The 19548-nt window shown below is 40.2% G+C and overlaps 1 protein-coding gene across 1 annotated transcript in view; it reads right to left on the reverse strand.

The window, feature by feature from the left end:
• IQGAP2 (IQ motif containing GTPase activating protein 2) overlaps window positions 1-19548 on the reverse strand; it is a 293348-nt gene that overhangs the window by 111018 nt on the left and 162782 nt on the right. Inside the window, 4 exon segments of the mRNA XM_007461600.1 lie at window positions 4042-4129; window positions 6380-6558; window positions 7134-7247; window positions 7576-7643. Of these exon segments, the coding sequence (XP_007461662.1) occupies window positions 4042-4129; window positions 6380-6558; window positions 7134-7247; window positions 7576-7643 (449 nt within the window).

The raw sequence follows: 19548 nt of genomic DNA on the forward strand, positions 1-19548 counted from the left end.
TTTTTTTTTGCGGTACACGGGCCTCTCACTGTTGTGGCCTCTCCTGTTGCGGAGCACAGGCTCTGGACGCGCAGGCTCAGCGGCCACGGCTCATTGGGCCAGCCGCTCTGCGGCATGCGGGATCTTCCCAGACCGGGGCATGAATCCGGGTCCCCTGCATCGGCAGGCGGACTCTCAACCACTGCGCCACCAGGGAAGCCCCCCTATATCCTTTTTTAAAAGATTTTATTTTATTGACTTACAATGTTGTGTTAACTGACTTACAATGTTGTGTTAGTTTTTGCTGTACAGCAAAGTGATTCAGTTATATATGTATGTATATATGTATACATACATATATATATATATATTCTTTTCCATATTCTTTTCCATTATGGTTTATTACAGGATACTGAATACAGTTCCCTGTGTTATACAGTAGGACCTTGTTGTTTATCCATTTTTCCTTTATATCCTTAATTTTATAAGAGCTGTTCTGCTAGTCCTCAGGTCGTTCTCAGAGAGAGTTGTCCTATATGTTGTTGTAGTCTTGGTGTGTCCTTGGCAGGAAGTGAGCTCAGGGTCTTCCTACTCCTCCATCTTGATCCTGCCTACTCAAAATGTTTTATTGTACAAATTTAATGCCTTTTCCAACTTAACTAAGCACTTATCATACACAGTGGCCTTAACTTTTACAATTGAGGTCTACCAGCAAAATTAGCACAGATTTTTTCCCTTCTTCACAATGTCACAGGAGATTCGTTCTTACTGTAGATCTTAGCAACTTCACCATACAATTTTTTTCTTTCTTTATTAAGTTGAGAACTTTCACCTTTTCACTTAAAGGAAGCACTTTACAGCTTCTCTCTGGCATATCTGAATTGCTAGCATCACTACTCTTGAGCTTTTGGGCCATTATTAAGTAAAATAAGGGTGACTTGAACACAAGCACTATGGTACCAGACAATCTGGTAACTGAGATGGCTACTAAGTAACTAAAGGGCAGGATACACTGGACAAAGTGATGATTCACATGCCAGGTGGAATGGTGCAAGATTTCATCATGCTACTCAGAACAGCATGTAACTTAAAAGTTATGAATTATTTCTGGAATTCTCCATTTAATATTTTCAGACTGCAGTTGACTACAGGTAACTGAAATTGCAAAAACGAAACTGTGGATAAGGGGGAGACTACCGTATCATTTAACCTTAAAAAAAAAAAAAAAAGGCCCTGATCACAGAAATGCCTTCGTTTACATCATCTGATCCAACCAGAAGCTCTGTGACATCTCTACCAGTTATAATGTTCAGATTACAAAGGCCCAAATGCAAGGTGCTTGGAACAGTAAAATCAGCATAGTTTCCAGAAAACAGAAATGGAATTGCTGACCAAATAGAAGAATGAGCAATGAACTCTGCCACCAGGCAATAGCAAACTGGACAGAACAAGCAGGATTTTGCCCTATAAAGAAGGCTTCAGGGTAGTAGAAATAACACAGACCCATAGATTTATAGATCTTTTCAAGGATTACTCTATCTCCCTAATACATGACTAGACTACAGCTAAGATTATTCTAACCCTTTTTAACAGATGACAGTTTATCTTCTCTAACTATATTCACAAGGAGCTATGCTCAATAACTTTTCTACTGAGACACATCATTTAATAGCAGGAAATACAACTAATGCAACCTTTCATGCCACACCCCAGAAAATTTACGCTTTTAGAATAAGTTAGAATAAGACCCTAAGGACCCAAACACTTTTTTCTGTTCTTAGAACTAGTATGATAAATGAAAGAATTCCAGAAAGGAAGGTCAGCGGTTGTTTGTCGTGTTTGCTGCTCTGTTAAAGCCATCCAAGGCCTTGCAGTTGTGTCTCTGATTACTCTGAATAGGATCTTGCTTCACCTTTGAAAACTCTATTATATGAGTTTGGAAAACTGGATGGTAAAATATTACGAGAAAAATTATATCTTTTAAAACACTCTTAAGGAACCATTTCTTCTAAAAAAGTTAAGTAAGCTTAACCACTCTTTTACACTCTGCATTTAACAAAATTTCAAGCCCTAATCTTAACAGAATATATATAATGAATGAAATGCATGTACCAAACCCCAAAGTTAAATGATTGCAGTTCAAAGAAACCTGAAGCCCCTGACAACAGATTTCATGATATTCCCATCGAAGTTTTCACTTCTGTCATTACCATGGCTGCTACAAGTGTAAACACCTTAACCTTTTAATATAATAAGCTCTGTGGTTGGGGAAAAGCTTGTCAAGTAGTTACACTGACATATTTTAAAGCATACAATTGTCTCATTGTCATGTCACTGGCTAAAATATGCTTTAGAGGATTTTTTTCAAGACTATTTTTAGTATTACTGGACCATAAATTTTCCAATGGGGAGAGATCAAAACCTTCAGAATAATCATGTTCTAAGCATGTAAAGCCATTAAACACTGCAATGCCTTTCATAATTTTAGCTGGTTATGCATTAGGGCAGATCATTTCAGGACTCTTACTTAAAAGTGGAAAAAAAAGTATAGTCTATTTGGCATCAAATTTGTGGTCAGGAAATTATGTCATTTAGTAGAGTATTGAAACAGTTATATAAGGCATTTTATTTAACATGAAAAAGAAATCGATTTTAGTGGTTATAGACATTTCAAAAACAAAGGCTGGCACAAAGCTATGGAACCATTTCCCCACTAAGCTTATGAACCTCAGAGGTATTGCTGGCAATATTAGTTTCTTCCTGTAATTCATTTCTGCCAAGCATAATGAAATTCTCACTTTTCAAACAGAGCAGAAAGAGAAACTTGAAACTGTGCTTCATCACCAACATGTTCAAAATTTAATAAGAATAAAAGAATAGGAACACACATCTCAAAACGTCAAGGTGTTCCCTTAAAAAAAAGGTTTCCTAGCGCTCTCCACAGTTGTAAATGGAGGTAAATTCTCAAACCCACTCAGTTGTTAACTCCTAGACCTTTCTACCAATTTTCTCTGGGCCTCCTTGATCACTGTTTGAAGCCTTTAAAATATGTCTCTACCAGCAACTTAGGAGTGAACTCCTGGGTAACACCTATAGGTGTGCGTTTCCTTGAAGGTGGTAAGAGCCATAAAGAACATTCAAAGCTTATCTAGGAGGTTACGATGAGGGTTTAGGACTACTGGAATTAGTGGACACCCCAGATTTAAACTTGGCAGACGGTTCAGATGTTTCATTAAATAACATGGGCTAACTGGTCTTCGATGTATTTGTTTTTTGGGTATATATGGGTTATTTAGGTTGACCTAGGGGACACAAATGCCAAAAAGAATTCCTTACTGCCTCAAGTTAAAATAAATTTTATTAGAGAGAGGAAAAAAACTAATAAAGAAATTAATGTATCTAAACTTGCATATACTTATTTTAATTACCCAAGTTTTCTGTTCTTTATAGTCACACAACTAGGTACCAAGGAGAATTGTCCTGTGTGACTCCATAGAGTCTCAGGAATGCGGGATTCAAACCTGCCATCATGTGATTTATAGGCCTGTCAAGTCTTATTCACTTGCACCAAAGCTACAAAAGCTGTAAGAAAACAATTCTTACAAACTACAGACTAATGATTGGGAAGTAATAAAAAGCAGACGTGTCAATAATAGCTTTTACGGTTCCTATCGAATGCCATAACATGACTGTGGGCAAGGAATGACGATCTTTAACTCATAATCTTTACTAAATAACCTTTAAGATTAGCCCAATAAGGGACAGGTTCAAAATATGACATACGCTCTACCTATGATGAAACAGGAAGGTACAGTCAAACTACCTTCAAGATGCTTTGAGATACTTTGCATGGAATGGGGACAAGACAGCCAGAAAAGCTCCATGGAAAACTGGCAGATGATAACACCAGAATTAAGAGCAACACTGACTGACTTTTAGTGGATTTTTCATCATATCAGGCACTTTTACAAGGATACAAGTTAAGAGTTTTGCTGAGATTTGGATAAGGAAGATTTGCATCTTCTAGAAGTATCCATTTCCTTCATATGATCCATTACTCACTGTTGACTTTATTGATATTGCCTTGGATTTCTGCTTGTGTCAGCAATTCTTCATATGCATCTCTTTCTTCTTCTGAAATACAGTTATTCTGCAAAACAAAGGCTTCATTGATTCCTGAAGTTAAATATTTCCAAAGCTCGATATCCAAAAGCAAAAACTTCAAGAGCGCTAAAAAACATTTGCTAACATTCATGTGAACTCAATACAAGCATTTAAGAGTGCCTGATCTGTGCAGGGCACCAGGGTTAGCTATGCCGGCAAGGGTTACAAAGATGAACAAGAGACCCAGTGACTTTCTGTAAAAGCCTAATTGTCTAATGTGCAAAACATTAGGTTGGACCACTTGGTATTGCCATTTTTTTGTAGATCAAAACCAGATGATTATTGGCAATTTCATCTGATTCAGTCTAACAAAATCAAGAACACAAATAACAAATATACACAGCAGAACAAAATATATTCTAGGGAAGTACATACTTGGTTAGAAAGAAAATTTTAAGAAGAGACAACAGTTGAGGAGGGCCTGAAGGAAGAGAGTAATATTCAAGGCGGAGAGGAGAAAGCAGGATGTAGACAACAGGATTTGGTCACAAAGGTGGGAAACTTGGCATGTCGGACTATAGCACAGACTGTATGTCTCGGGTTAGCCAAAAAGATGGGGAGGTAGGTTGGGAATCCTGGAGTCTTTTAATGCCAACAGAAGGACCTGTACCTGCAGTAGTGGATCAGGGGAGGTTTCTGGTGGGATGACATCAGATCTGTAGCTAAAGATTAATTTTGCAACCTTAGCTCTGAGAGGGGGTGGCCTGGAGAATGATAGGAAGCAGGGGGACCCATGGGGAAGGTGCTGAGACAGCCCTGAGACAAGGTCAGGAGGGGCAGGGCCGAGGCAAGGGCGGTGAAACTAGAAGGTAGGTGATGGAGGTCAGCCTGTCAAGAAAAGGCAGAAGACAGTGATGGATGGGACATGGGGGACATAAAAAGAGTTCTGAAACAATGTGGGAGTCATCCCAAAGGGAAGTCAGCAAGAGGCATGCACAGGAGAAAGGCAGGGTGAGGACGAGCACGCTTCTGATGTGGTGGGGGCAAAGCCAGTGGGACACAGAGATGAAGGTATCAGGAGGAGCTTTAGTGGGGCCTGGTATCAAGCTGACGGCTGATTTCTTCAACAAGTGGATGAGCTCAATGGAGGAAGAACAGAGAGAGGAGTGATTCAATGACAGACTTGGAAGAATCCCTATATTTGGAGGGAGGAATAGGCAGAGACATTAAAAGATGCAGAAGAGAACCACAAGCATAGAAGGCAGGCAGGGCAGCGTGAGGCAGGTGTGCCAATGCTGGCAGAAGCCACCCACTGAGAAAAGGTTAGGATAAACGGGTTACTTTGGGTAATAGAGCTGAAGCTGATATGGCAAGAGTTGAAGGAGAGGAAAGTTGGCGAGGAAGTGGAATCTCGGAGTGCAACGTTTTTAATAAGACAGGAGGTGGGATATATGAAGTGAGGGTCAGTAGCCGGCTGCCTTGTCGAGGAGAGAAACCACTTCCTCAAATATGAGGGGAAACTATGGGGAAAATATGAGGAAAGCAGATTCAAAAACATCTTCTCTAAACTTCACCACACCCAATTATTAGCCTCTAGTAATAAATCTGAAGGTAAGTCGGCTAATACAAGGTTGGTGATACCCAACAAGGGAAGATCTTTATCTGCTGCTTCTACACCTTCCAGGTAAGTTTTCAACATGACCTTCCATCCTTGTGACCTGTAATATTCATCATAAAAAGAAACCTAATTTCTTTATGGAGTGCATGGTCTTCTTTAACCCTTACATTTCACCCAAACCAATGGCCTGTGGCTAGAGAGACCACAGCCAGCGAATTAAAAAATATCCCTTGCTGGGAGTTCCCTGCTGGCGCAGTGGTTAAGAATCCACCTGCCAATGCAGGGGACATGGGGTCGATCCCTGGTCTGGGAAGATCCCACATGCTGCGGAGCCACTGAGCCCATGTGCCACAACTACTGAGCCCACGTGCCGCAACTACTGAAGCCCACGTGCTCTAGGGCCCGCGTGCTGCAACTACTGAGCCCGTGTGCTGCTACTACTGAAGCCCATGCTCCGCAACAAGAGAAGCCACTGCAATGAGAAGCCCGCGCACTGCAACACAGTAGCCCCCACTTGTCACAACTAGAGAAAGCCCGCGTGCAGCAACGAAGACCCAACGCAGCCAAAAATAAATAAAATTAAAAAATAAAATCTCTTGTAACATTATAGCTTTTTCAAACTAGCAATGCATAACTATGCTTATTACTGTATTGATCACTCAGAATCTCATTGAATACCTTCAGCCTTGCATTTTCCTCTTTTCTCTTCTTGGCTTCCCAGAGTTCCTTCTGATATTCCTGTGCAAGGTTGTCATCCACTAAAGTCAGAACTGCATTTGGGTTTCTTAGTGTTATAATGGTCTGCTCGGTTATTCCTTTTTCAATAGCTTCATTAATGGCTATAACTGCAGCATGCACTGCAAAGTAGAGAGGAAAAAAGAACTTTATCAACAAAAGACAACATGGGCAGGTGTACTGGCCCTGCAGAACTTAAGCAGTTTTACTTTCTTTCTTGGGGTCCGATAAGGCATTCAAAAAAGAGACCTCAGACACATCATAGAGCATCGCTCTGACAACCTCCCCACCTGCCCATCTATCTTGGGTCCTGTCTCGGTGTCTGTTATGTAATGCCTATTCATTTATTCGACTTGCACTGAAGGTCTAAAATGAATCAAGTACTATGGGTTGACATGGAAAGACTCACAGCAGTGAGTACCCTGCCACTGAAATTTAAGGACATAGCAGAGAAATGTTTTGGAGAATGAAGACATTTCTGTAACGTCTTAAATCACATTACACAAGTGGATGTCTAGAGTCCAAAGTTAATTACTTGGTTATGTTCTGATGTGCTCAAATTAACCACCTATAATACATATAATAAAAAAATTTAGGGTGCTTATAATATCTTCTAAATATTCTATTTCTTATAACCAAAATCAAGAATAGGTTAAGTCACACGTCATTGGCAAGTCTGAATTTTAAGTAGACTTACGTGCAGCTTCATCCACGGACAGTTCATTAGCCAGAATACCACCTATTTTGCTGAAAGATGGCATCTGTATTCCATATTTCTCAAGCTCTTTTCTCATATTACTGATTTCCTCCTCTGAAAAAGAACAACAACAACAAAATCAATGAAAGCCACAGAGATGGAGGCAGGAATGAATATATTTGCGTTAAGAAATGTCTTCATCAAGAACGTGGGGTCAGTTCTAAACAAGAACCTTAGGAAGAAGCCAGCCTTGGTTTCTCATTTCACAAATGTGGGGAAACAGAAACCCAATAGAGTATAAACAAGATAAAAAGCAAGTTTTCTCCTCTGATCAATGTAAGAAAAAAAAAAAGGGAATCAATAATATCGAAATGAAAAAAAAATATTGCTACATTTTCTTAATAACCATATTGTAAAAAATTAAGAAGATAAGGAATAGTACCTGTGAAGTCTACTTTGCCCAACAAATCCTGGATCTGGGGTGCAATTCCTAGTTTGAACAGATACAAACTGAAAGAGAAACCATAAAACTGTCAGAAACTTTATCATGTGGATCTCAGAGCTAGAAATTACATAAATCTTAAGGGCTTTTTTAGTTGAGAAACACGGAAGAGATCATCTCATCTAATCCACTCATCTTACAGATGAGGAAACTGAGTCCCGAAGTAACACAGTCCCTAGTGGGACCAGGACTAGAAGCCCAGTCAATGTCCCAAAGACTGGTCCTCTGTAGTACACAGCACTTCCACAGGGCCAACTAACCTAATCACCCAGTTGTAGGGAGAAAAAGAAACACAATTAACACAAAACAGCAAGCAACAAACGCAGTAAACATTTCTTTGGATATTATCAACACATGATTTTATTTTGTCTAGAATATAGCTCAAATTATATTTTCCTTTTCATTCCTATATACGCCTGCAAGTACCATATAACCCTTGAGGAAACATTTGTCTTATACATTCTGAAACAGTAAATAGAGTAGCAAGACAACTGGTGGATGGAATGATGTTAAAGACAAACCACGATGTGGATATATTAATAAATGGAAGATGCAGAGCGAAGTGTACATATTTTTTAAAAATTCAATAGGAAGCAATGATGGTCCCCAACCAGCCCATAATTGGACGAAAGAAGCTGGAGTCTGACATCTAAATTCTACTAAAGAAGATGAAAATATATGGTTATATGACTTTTCACTTCATCACTGAGCCATAGTTTCTGATCCATATTTGTCTTAACCTTCCCAGCCCCCAAGATTAATTCTATAGCCCAACTAAAAAAATTCTGTATTTACTTAATATCAGTTCTGACAGATTTATAACTTAGGAGATTTAATAAGAAGTTAGAATTACACATAACATATATGGGAAAATGAATGGAGAATGATTTTGATGGTTTGAAGAACTTCAAGACTCACTTCAGATGTTGATGTGAGATAGATCTTAGTTATAAGATATAAAATTTCATTAAAGGAGCTGAAGATCAAGCCTTCTTAATGGAATGAAAACTCTTAAAATGAATGATTAATCAGTATGCACTGAAATTTTTTGACCATCTGTAAAAAATAATCACTTAGAAAAGCAATATGTGATCAAAGTTAAAAATTAGTGATCCATGGTTTAAAAAAAATACATAGGAAATCATCACCTGGAGTTAAACACTAAATATTTTGATATAAATCCTTTTAATGTTGTTTCTAGAAATATCTATTCCATAAACTCATAGTATTCTATAATATGAATGTACTATAATTTACTTAAGCAATTGCTGAGCATTTAGATGGTCACTAATTATCCACTACAACAAATAATGTTGCAGTGAACCTACATATATAGATACACCTTTGTGCATATATCTTATTCATCACATAAATCCCTATAAACAAAACTGTCAAATTGAAAGGATATATGCACAAAGCTTTCAATATATTTTATCAAATTGTGTTCTTGGAAAGAGATTATACTCATTTATTCTCTGTGAGTAAAGGATTAACAAAACCCCTTTCCCTTCTGCAATAGAAGGTGATGTTTAACTTTCTAGCTCTGTTCCCCCAAGAACGCAATAAAGGTATACTGACAACCATGCTACCAGGCACCATGGCTTAGGAGAAAAACAACCTCTGACTGGGAAATTTCATCTTGACTAGAAGGAATCATAAATAGGCTTTATACATTTCAGGTGTTCCTAAGTTCAGTGACTCTTATAACTGGCACACTTCTTGCAGGAAACTTGGAAGCCACGCTACGGAGCTGTTGCAATAGATACTGGCTCCTGGGGACTGAGGCTTACAGCCAGGGAGCCTTCTGCAACTACCAATCTGAGTCTCACTCCTTCTCACCCAAGTTATCACCTGGGGTACCAAAGAGAACAGCTTCTAGATGGCTGTGTGGACAACGACATGGGGTGTTGGGAAGCCTCCCACTGAAGAGCAAATACTTGACGCTGTCCTGCTGGCAGGTTGTATTTCCCGGCTGGCTCTATCCTTCTGAGCATCTGCTAACCAACGTGACATAAGGCAGGCAGTCGTGAGAGTCTGAATGTTTAATTGAACCTAAGACCCAGGTGATGGGCATGGCCCCACTCTACCACCAATCCATGAAAACGCCATTTTCTTTGTCCCCTTAACAGCACCCGACTCTATCAATGAAAACCTTACCTATCGGTAGCCAAAACATGTCATTTAAGTCTACATTACATTTTGTTCATTGTGAGGGTAAGCATTTTTCATTCTCGTGTTTGGCTATTTCCATTTCTTCCAGGAAATGCATATTAATGAATTTTTGAATTTTCAAGATTGTTTTCAGGGGGGATTTACCTTTCTCTTGTTTTCCCCTCTTTTCCCTCAAAACTACAACCAAAGGCCAATGAACAAATGACATTTTAAACATATGGTAATTTTAATTTTACTACTAAATGCCAATATGATATTCATATCTTATTCACAAGGGAAAAACACATTAGACTCTGAAAGTCATTCAATGTAAAACAGACATTATGTATTCATCATTCAAAGCTAGAAAGACAGGATACATTCTTTAGTTTATTGTTATTTTTTTAAAAATTTATTTTATTTTTGGCTGCACTGGGTTTTCGTTGCTGCGTGCAGGCTTTCTCTAGTTGTGACAAGCAGGGGCCACTCTTCGTCGCGGTGTGCGGGCTTCTCATTGCGGTGGCTTCTCTTGTTGTGGAGCATGTGCTCTAGGCACGCAGGCTTCAGTAGTTGTGGCTCGTGGGCTCTAGAGCGCAGGCTCAGTAGTTGTGGCGAATGGGCTGAGTTGCTCTGTGGCATGTTGGGTCTTCCCGGACCAGGTCTCGAAACCGTGTCCCCTGCCTTGGCAGGCAGATTCTTAACCACTGCGCCACCAGGGAAGCCCCCATTCCTTAGTTCAAATTCTCGGTCTTTAGAGATTGTCAAGGATATAAAACTATACAGCCGCTAAAGACTTTACTACCAAAGGTTCATGCCAAACAAGTCACTGTAATTAAAACTAGTATGCTGACATTTCCAAGACCATAATATTTTATGAACCAATTCACTATTTATCACATGGGAAAAATATTCCAGGTAAAAGGGAGCTCGTGTTACGTGGAACAAATAAAATGTCAAGCTAGTTACATGTTCCTTTCTAGTAACGGGAATGACAAAATTCAACAGAATTAAACAGACAGGTATGGCAAAGCTACAAAAGAATTCTAGGAAAATAAAATCAAGCCATACTTGAAAAAATAAAAATAGATCCATAAATTATCAAAAATGTATCATTTTATTACTTCCATTCTTTCACAGTACCTGTAGTTTGTAGTTTCTTCTTCCCTTTTACAACTAAATTAAGAAAAACAACTGAACTGACAAAAAATAAATAAAAATAATTCAATGGGAAAAACTTTGAAAATGCAACAGTAAAATTTAACTAGGGGACACCCATAAAATGTCTTCTAACAAATTTTATATATGTGTGTATTTATGATGTGTATTGCATTAATATTCTGCTAGTTTTAACATACTTTAAACTTCTATTCTTGCATCAAAGCCTAAGCTAATGAATACTTACTATCCTTAATGTATTTCTACTTCTATTTCCCCACCTATGTAATGTTGAGATAATCTAGAATTTTAGATGCATTTTTAAAAATAAATTTATTATTTTATTTATTTTTGGCTGCGTTGGGTCTTCATTGCTGCACGTGGGCTTTCTCTAGTTGCAGCGAGCAGGGGCTACTCTTCGTTGCGGTGCGCGGGCTTCTCACTCTGGTGGCTTCTCTTGTTGCGGAGCACAGGCTCTAGGCGCGTGGGCTTCAGTAGTTGTGGCACGCAAGCTCAGCAGTTGTGGCGCACAGGCTCTAGAGCGCAGGCTCAGTAGTTGTGGTGCACGGGCTTAGCTGCTCCCGTGGCATGTGGGATCTTCCCGGACCAGGGCTCAAACCCGTGTTCCCTGCATTGGCAGGTGGATTCTCAACCACTGCACCACCAGGTAAGTCCCCTAGATGCATTTTAAAATTTTCATATTATGCACCAAAAGTTTAGATAACTAAATTTTATTAGTTTCTTTTCTAAATTAATCTACATCCAATTTTCCTCTTTCTTAGTTTTATCTTTGGTTTTGCTGTGTATAAGCATATTTGCTAAATAGATAAAATTAATGACTCACTAAGTGCACATATTTTACTAGTTTCATTTGTTCCTTGGGTGTTGGTTCTGTTTGTTGAATGTAATTCCTCTTTCATAGCGTTGGTTTCCTTCAAATGTCTGGTATTTCCTGATTTGGGGAAATCTTAAGGTTTGACTTGTTGCTTGTTACTGTTGATTGCAGGTCCCCATGACAGAAGCCAGCCTTAGGGAGACAGTAGGGGAACAACGGGGCTGATGCCCAGAGGGTGCCCGGTATCTTGTCTTCTTAGGTTGGGGTTCCCTGTGTCTTCCTGCAGTCATTAGCTACCTTGGGTACTCGTGTGCTACCCTGCCATCAGCAACTACACTTGCTGCCTTAGGGAAGGATCAGAGGGCTCAGCGGGTCTAAGCCCAATTCTGCTAGCTTAGGGGCTCTCCTTTTCCATCTCTGCTTGGAGCAAACCCCACAGCAGCTCTGAGCTCTGCTGCAATGGCTCAGTGGTTTCTGGGCTGTGGTCTTCTGTCTTATTTCTCAGTCAATCCAAACCTATCTGTTTGCTTTCTGTCAAGGGTTATCTAATTTTCTGATCAATGGATAGCATTCTTTCTTACTGCAGATGATTAAAAACACAAAACAAAACCTACTACTTTAGCCATTTCATGTCAGTTTTGTAAAGAGAAAGACAATCATGCTCAAATATCTTGACAAAACTGTTTCCACCGCATCTCCTTTGTTTACCTGGTCATTCATTTAATTACTATTTATGGAATATCTACTGTACAAAAAATATTTTACTCTACTGTGCTGTCCCTAAAATAAAGGTATTTAGTCTTCCACAAAACATAGGTTTGTTGGTAATATGAACTAAATTAATTACACTAACAAAAGTGTTGGGCTTCCCTGGTGGCGCAGTGGTTGAGAGTCCGCCTGCCGATGCAGGGGACAAGGGTTCGTGCCCCGGTCCGAGAAGATCCCACATGCCGCGGAGCGGCTGGGCCCGTGAGCCATGGCCGCTGAGCCTGCGCGTCCGGAGCCTGTGCTCCGCAACGGGAGAGGCCACAACAGTGAGAGGCCCGCGTACCGCAAAAAAAAAAAAAGAAAAAAAAAAAAGTGTTGATGTTCCCCTATGGTACTAAAGAAATTAGAAGACTATTTCTGATTATACTTTTTACTTCTCCACTGTATGCTGTATAATGTAAATCTCACAATAAGCAAACATCCTGGTTTAACTAAAAGTTACCACAAGGTGGAGCTGAGAAGTTAGTTACCTTTTGAATAGAAAAATTGAGTTAGATTTATCTCAGATCAGCTTTCCCTAAGCTAGTCAGGATCAGGTAAAAATCTCATTTGCCTTTACACAGTTTCACCAAAAATGTTTTTTAAATGTTAATGTGTATTTTTTATTTGGCTTAAGATTTCAACATTTACTTTATCTCTGAGGTTGAAGTCTGAAAAGATGACTTTTCATAGTGTGGGAGTTATATACTGAATCTGTGTGGGAGGTGCTTCCAAGCAAGTCAGTCTAAGGGGCAAATGTTTACTTAGGAAACTGAACTTATTCAGTATTCCCATGATGAAAAGAACCAGCAATAGCAGCCCACTCCTTCCCAAGCATTTAAATTCAAATGAGGGAATTCATTACCTGAAGTATATAGGAAATCCAGAATCTTAGTCGTAAAAATAAAAAAGAAGCCTGCCCAATCACCAATTTCTTGGAGCTCTTCAACGCTGAATTTATTAAGCAGCTTTAGTGCCTAATGGGCAACACAAAGGAGCTGACAGCATTCTAAAGGAAGCTGAGGAATTAACGTCACCATTGCTTCCCATGTATAAGAAAGCACTTGGTGTGAAATAGCTAGCTTTTTATCACACTAAGGGTACAGTACATTTGTGTTGCTGAGAGAGGCCAGTTACAGAGGGGCTGCCCTAAGGCAGCAAAAGCCTCACTGGCCCATGTGCTCCCATTTGTACTGATAATATCAGTTCAAGTATGGGAAGCAATAAAGAAAGTAAAACACACACACACACACACAAACCTATTCGAGTTTTTTCCTACTACTTTCAATATATACAGTAATAAAATACAAACTTAAAAGGCAGAGGCTGAATTTATTTCAACTTTTCTGGAGCACATCATACGTAGTTCATTTTATGCTATAACATGGGAGATGAATGTTTGTAAATCAAAGCCTCATGGCTGACCAGAAAGAAGACGGAACTGGAGTCAAGCCCTGTATCCTGGCCTCAGACTGGCAATATCTCAATGTGTGACTCTGTGCAAGTCACATAACCTAATCCTTCAGTTCTCTCATCTGTGAAATGAAGGAACTGGTCTCAACATCCCAAGGTCCCTCCAGTTCTGAAGTTCTGGGATTCTTCCTTTATAAATATCCTAAATATAACAGCTTAGAGACCTGTGCTGAAGTTCAAGTATGATGCCACTGTTCTTTTCATTTTCTAAGTAGTCTGGAAATATTGGACTCCCTTTTGAGGCCAATGACTGGCTGCCTCAGTAACAGTGCAGGTTCTGGGGCCACACAGCCTGGGTGTGAATCCCAACTCTGCCACTAGCTGTGTGACCTTGGCCAGACACTCTGTGCCTCAACTGCTGTGGTTATAAAATGAGACTAATAGCAGTGTGTACAGAAAAGGCATGTCGTGAGGATTAAATGAGATTATACCCGTAAAGTACTTGGAACAGTGTCAGGCACGTAATTAAAAGCTCAGTAAGTGTTAGTCTTTGTTTTTATAATTGCTATTATCCTGGTACTTAAGTCTTCATACAAACCACTTATTAATAACCTATCACAGTGGTTTCCCCGCTTTCAACACTAAGAATCTTTTACTATTTCCCCTTACTGACTCCATGTTTTAAATGGTTTTACCCACAGGACAAAATTATGTTTCCATCTTACAGTCACATGTGTCCCTATTAATATCATGTCAAAATCCAGCATTCTATACCTAACTTTCAATAAAAAGTAAAGGGAATCTTGAGGCAGTCTTTCATAGAAAAATAAGTTCAGTTAAACCAACTGAAAGGTTAAAAACACAAACTCCAGAGACTTCAAGTTGGAATCAATGGTGCATGTGCTGTGTTAGGTGACAAGACATGGTTTACGGCCTCAAACAGCTTAGAATTTAGTAGGATGGAAAGGTAGAGCCATAATACTAAGTTGGGATAGGAAGAGGGAGAGAGAAGATGGTACAAACAGTGGAGAGAATTTTGAAAGATACGGCAGGTGCACCTTAATCCCAAATCCTGCCACCTCTAGATCTCCCTCCTGAGAAAACAGGATTACAGTCTGTCCTTGGGGTTAAGGAACTATCTCTAGGAAGCTCTTCATAAGGGCAAATATGTTCTCTGTCCGAGATGCAAGCAATCTGGTATAAGGCATCAATTGGTTTCTTAACAGGAAAAGGGTCCCAAGGGAAGGGAGTATAAGACAAGAAAACATATGCATTAACTTTGTACCTGATGAACTGGTTCAAATGCAACCTGGTTAGCAAAGCAGCCACCTGACCTTGTGGGAGACCCCGTAGAGGAGGTCTTCTTCACAAAACAGTCGGGGTACTTGGAACAGCTGGCCAACCAGAAGTGCGGCTGCCACAGCCATTGTCACAAATTCAAGCCTCGAAGGTGTGTGCTATTTGGGTATCTTCACTGCATTTGAAAACATGACCGCTGGACAGCAGCCACATAATCTGCAGCAGGAACAGTCATCCTTACCCAGAGGGGAGGCAGGCATGCCTTTACCTTGTTGCTGTCAGTGTAGCAGAATCCTAACCGTCAAATAAACTTTATTCAGTAAGAAAGCAGAATCCAGAACCCTCATCCTTTAATCTAGGAAAATTGTTACAAACACATGACCTTAAAAGGAACCCTTGAAGGGAAGCTGATTCTATACCTTAAGGCAGGAATAATCAGGGCAGGATTGGAACATCCTCTTGTGACCACAAAGCAAGGACATTTCAAAGAAATGTAAGGGACAGAGCTACAAGGAGCTGGCCAGAAAGAGGTCCCAGGACAAAACGGAAGCAATCTGGTTCATCAAAAAAGAAGATACTAATCTTGGTTAGATCTCAGAAAGGCCTGGAGTTCAAAACGATGTTCAAAGGAGAATGGTGTGAAGTATACGAAAAGGAAGTTGCAATACAGAGATAAAATAAGACACACATAATATCTGTATGGATTTTAATAAGTTGGGAAGTGTCATTAAAATACAGGTGCTTTGTTTTTTCTATGTCTGTCTATAGTGTATAAATATGTGCTTGTTTTTGTACTATTTATACTACAAGAAAGAATAAAGACCAGGAACTCTGAGTAAGCCAAACAGTCGGGAAAACCACGGAAGTGTCCCAAGATAAGAACAGACTGAGGAGCACAGGTGGTGACAAAAATAGCCAGATGAAAAGAGGGTTCAGCACTGATGGTCACACTCAATAGCCAAGCAGAGAGAGGATCCAGAAACAGGATCCCAAATGCTATCGGCCAAATGGTCCCAGAGAGCATCAAGCAGAGTCCATCCCTCATCTCCTGGGGGAGAAACCTCTAGAATGCCCAACTAATTTCAAGAAAATATTCAAAAGGCATGCATCAGTTTTTAATAATGCTAACACACCAGGCCAATACATCATGATGACAGGGCAATGGGTTATGTAACACTGGCCAAGTAAGACATGGAAGAAAATCATTTCTGGGTGACAGGGGGTGGAGACTGGATGGTAAATAAAAACCTACCCGAAAGCCATATACAGAAGAATGACAAGGTCTGGCTGATTTCACAAATCGAGTCTGATGCCTGGTGGCCAAGGCTGGACTCACCTTAGGAGAAGAACCCAAACTGGCACCATGTTCTGACTGGCAACTGATTGGTTAGAAATCAGATCTGTAACCTGGGTGGGTCTGAAGAGGTATTCTGTTTCTGGTAACCATGTGAACTCTGGGTAGGTATCAAAATATTATAGCCCTAGGATGAGTCAAAATTAGTGGAGGGACTTCCCTGGTGGTCCAGTGGTTAAGAATCTGCCTTAGAATGCAGGGGATGTGGGTTCGATCCCTGGTTGGGGAACTGAGATCCCACATGCTGCAGGGCAACTTAGTTCACGTGCCGCAACTACTAAGCCCGCAAGCCACAACTAGAGAGAAGCCCGTGCGCCGCAACGAAAGATCCTGCATGCTGCAACTAAGACCTGAGCAGCCAAAAATAAATAAATAAAAATAACAATAAAATGAAAGGTTAGCAAGCTTCCTGTTTAAAAAAAAATTAGTGGATAAGTAACAAAAATATGAGTGAAACTTGTAGTATGGATCTTTTAGGATAGGTTTAAGTGTAGTAAGTTTGTAATAATGTATCTGGGCATTTTACTTGTGTTTTAAGGTATTTGAGGTGTTCAAAAAAGCAGTCTACTGGGACTTTCCTGCAAGTCCAGTGGTTAAGACTTTGCCTTCCAATGCAGGGGGTGTAGGTTCGATCCCTGGTCAGGGATCTAAGATCCCACATGCCTCGTGGCCAAAATTCAAAAAACATAACACAGAAGCAATATTGTAACAAATTCAATAAAGACTTTTAAAAAAATGGTCCACATCAAAAAAAAAATTTTTTTTTAAAGAAAGCAATCTACTAAATTTAATAATTTAAAGGAATTCAACTGTATAATGTTTAAACATTTAACAGTTGCTTAATACATTGAGCAATAAATAACAGGCAAAAAGTGTTCTTTTCCATGGCTTCCAGACAGAAAAAAAATTAGTAGCAACTCATTAGCAAGGCTCTCACTCCATGAGGTAGCTCCTTTTATTGTGCAGGCTTTAAATATTCCAAATAAAGCCACAAAAGGAAAACATGCCATATATATATTTTAAGTCCAAAACACCAAAATAGTTACAAACAGTCGCTGTCACCTGGTACTGAAATGTCAGCGTCTGGAGCAGAGAAAGGTTTATTGCAGGGCCAAACAAGGAGAACGGGCAGCTTGTGATCAAAAGACCCGAACCCTCTGATGGGTTTCAGGCAAGGGTTTTAAAGACAGTGTTAGGGGAGAGGGTCCTAGAATGCAGGATCAGCTCGGATTGGTTGGTGGTGAGGTAACAGGGTGATGTTCCGGGAACCTCAACCTTCTGGTTCCACCAGTCTGAGGTCTACATGCTTATGCTCAGCATGTAGTCACCACCCTCTACCTGGTGAGGGTCTTAGTTTCCACAGAACTCAGAGATATGCATCAGATTGTTATCTATATCCCTTCAGGAAGAACTAGGAGTCCTGTGTCCTACTCATTTACTACTTGAGCCTGCTCTTTGGAACTGGGGGAAGGCCTAGGAAACTAAAGTCTTTTTTTTTCTGTCCACAAGAGACAGGGGACATGGAGGGCGTTCTGTACCCAGGAAGGCCCCAGAGGGTCCTGCTCAGCTTTAATCAACCCTTTTCTTTGAGACTCCTCAATCTTGAGGGGGAACAGGTGCAGGATAAGAAAGTGAATAAAGTTTTAGATAGAGAGGTTAATCATAAACTTGCCAGAAGAACTCGGTTTTAGGGGGACTCAGTTTCAAATTTTCCAGTGTTTTCTACAATGAACATATTTTTTACTTTAAATAAGGAAAAGATGATAAACATTTCTTTGAAAAGAGCATGAGTCCGCTCATTACTGAGGTGAGTCTCTACATTAGGCAGAGCTTCAGGATTCCCAGAGGGGCTGCTGTGCTAACATTAGCTGGAGTCTGGGCTTGAGAACACCCAGCTGAACTGACAGAGAGAGTGATGAATGGCAGGCCTGGGCACGGGGGTTAGAAATCAAGTGAAAAGGTGAGGCAGGCAGGAAAAGGGAAAAGTAGACACAAGCAGGAAGCAAGGGCAAGAACCCAGGGCATCTTAATGAGGTTGTTAAGCCCAAATCAAGAAGACAGGGAACACTAACACACCACTGTAAAGCAATTATACTCCAATAAAGATGTTAAAAAAAAAAAGGAAGACAGGGAACAGAAGACCAGCTGGCAGGGCCAGGCGTGAACTCTGTAGATCAAGTCAGGCCCACAGGTTGGGGCAGGAGGAAAGCAGAGGATCTTCCTGCCTGGCTCCTGATCTATAATCAGAACTTCTGAGCTGCTTAATTCCCTGGCAGGTAATGCCAACTCTCTACACCAACAACACTGCTGTATCTGCAGCCAGGATGTAACGGCTGAGGATGTCTTTGTTCATTTTCAGCACCACTTCTAATCATGCAGTGAGGCCAAACCCACTGTGCTTATGAAATGGCTCTGCTACCCAGCTTCCAAATGTGTCTGGCCCGACAGAGCAGAATATCAGCCTCGTCTGAGTAACTGACTGCATTCTAAACCATAGCAGGAAAACGTTTTGAGAGAAAAAACTTTAGATACACCTGAGACTTCTCCGTTCCCCATCAAGGAGCAGCCATACAGTAAGTTTAGAACAGAGAAAAGTGAAGGAGAGTCTCCCAGAGAAGCCCGTTTATTAAGAGAATATTGCTTTTCAAGATCCTACTTTAAAAATTCCTACTTAAGGTCAGACCTGGTGAATAACATTCGGCAGGAATCTGCTCCAGTAACGGAGACTTCCAGGATGAGTAACTAAATACCTGAGAAAAACTGTCGGAGAAAGCAGGAAGTTGCCTTTTCTTTGTTTACCAAGCTGTTCAAGCCATTGTTAAAACTATGGCAGGCATACATTTGTAAGCCTCAGTGCTGTTCTCTGTAACTTCTTTACAACAGTGACATCACCAGAAAGGAACTTAGCGCGCCATTTCTTTATAAGCTGCTTACATTAACACCCCAGGTGCCCACTGCA

The sequence above is a fragment of the Lipotes vexillifer genome, unplaced genomic scaffold (genome assembly GCF_000442215.2).
Source record: "Lipotes vexillifer unplaced genomic scaffold, Lipotes_vexillifer_v1.1 scaffold779, whole genome shotgun sequence".
Classification (NCBI taxonomy): domain Eukaryota; kingdom Metazoa; phylum Chordata; class Mammalia; order Artiodactyla; family Lipotidae; genus Lipotes; species Lipotes vexillifer.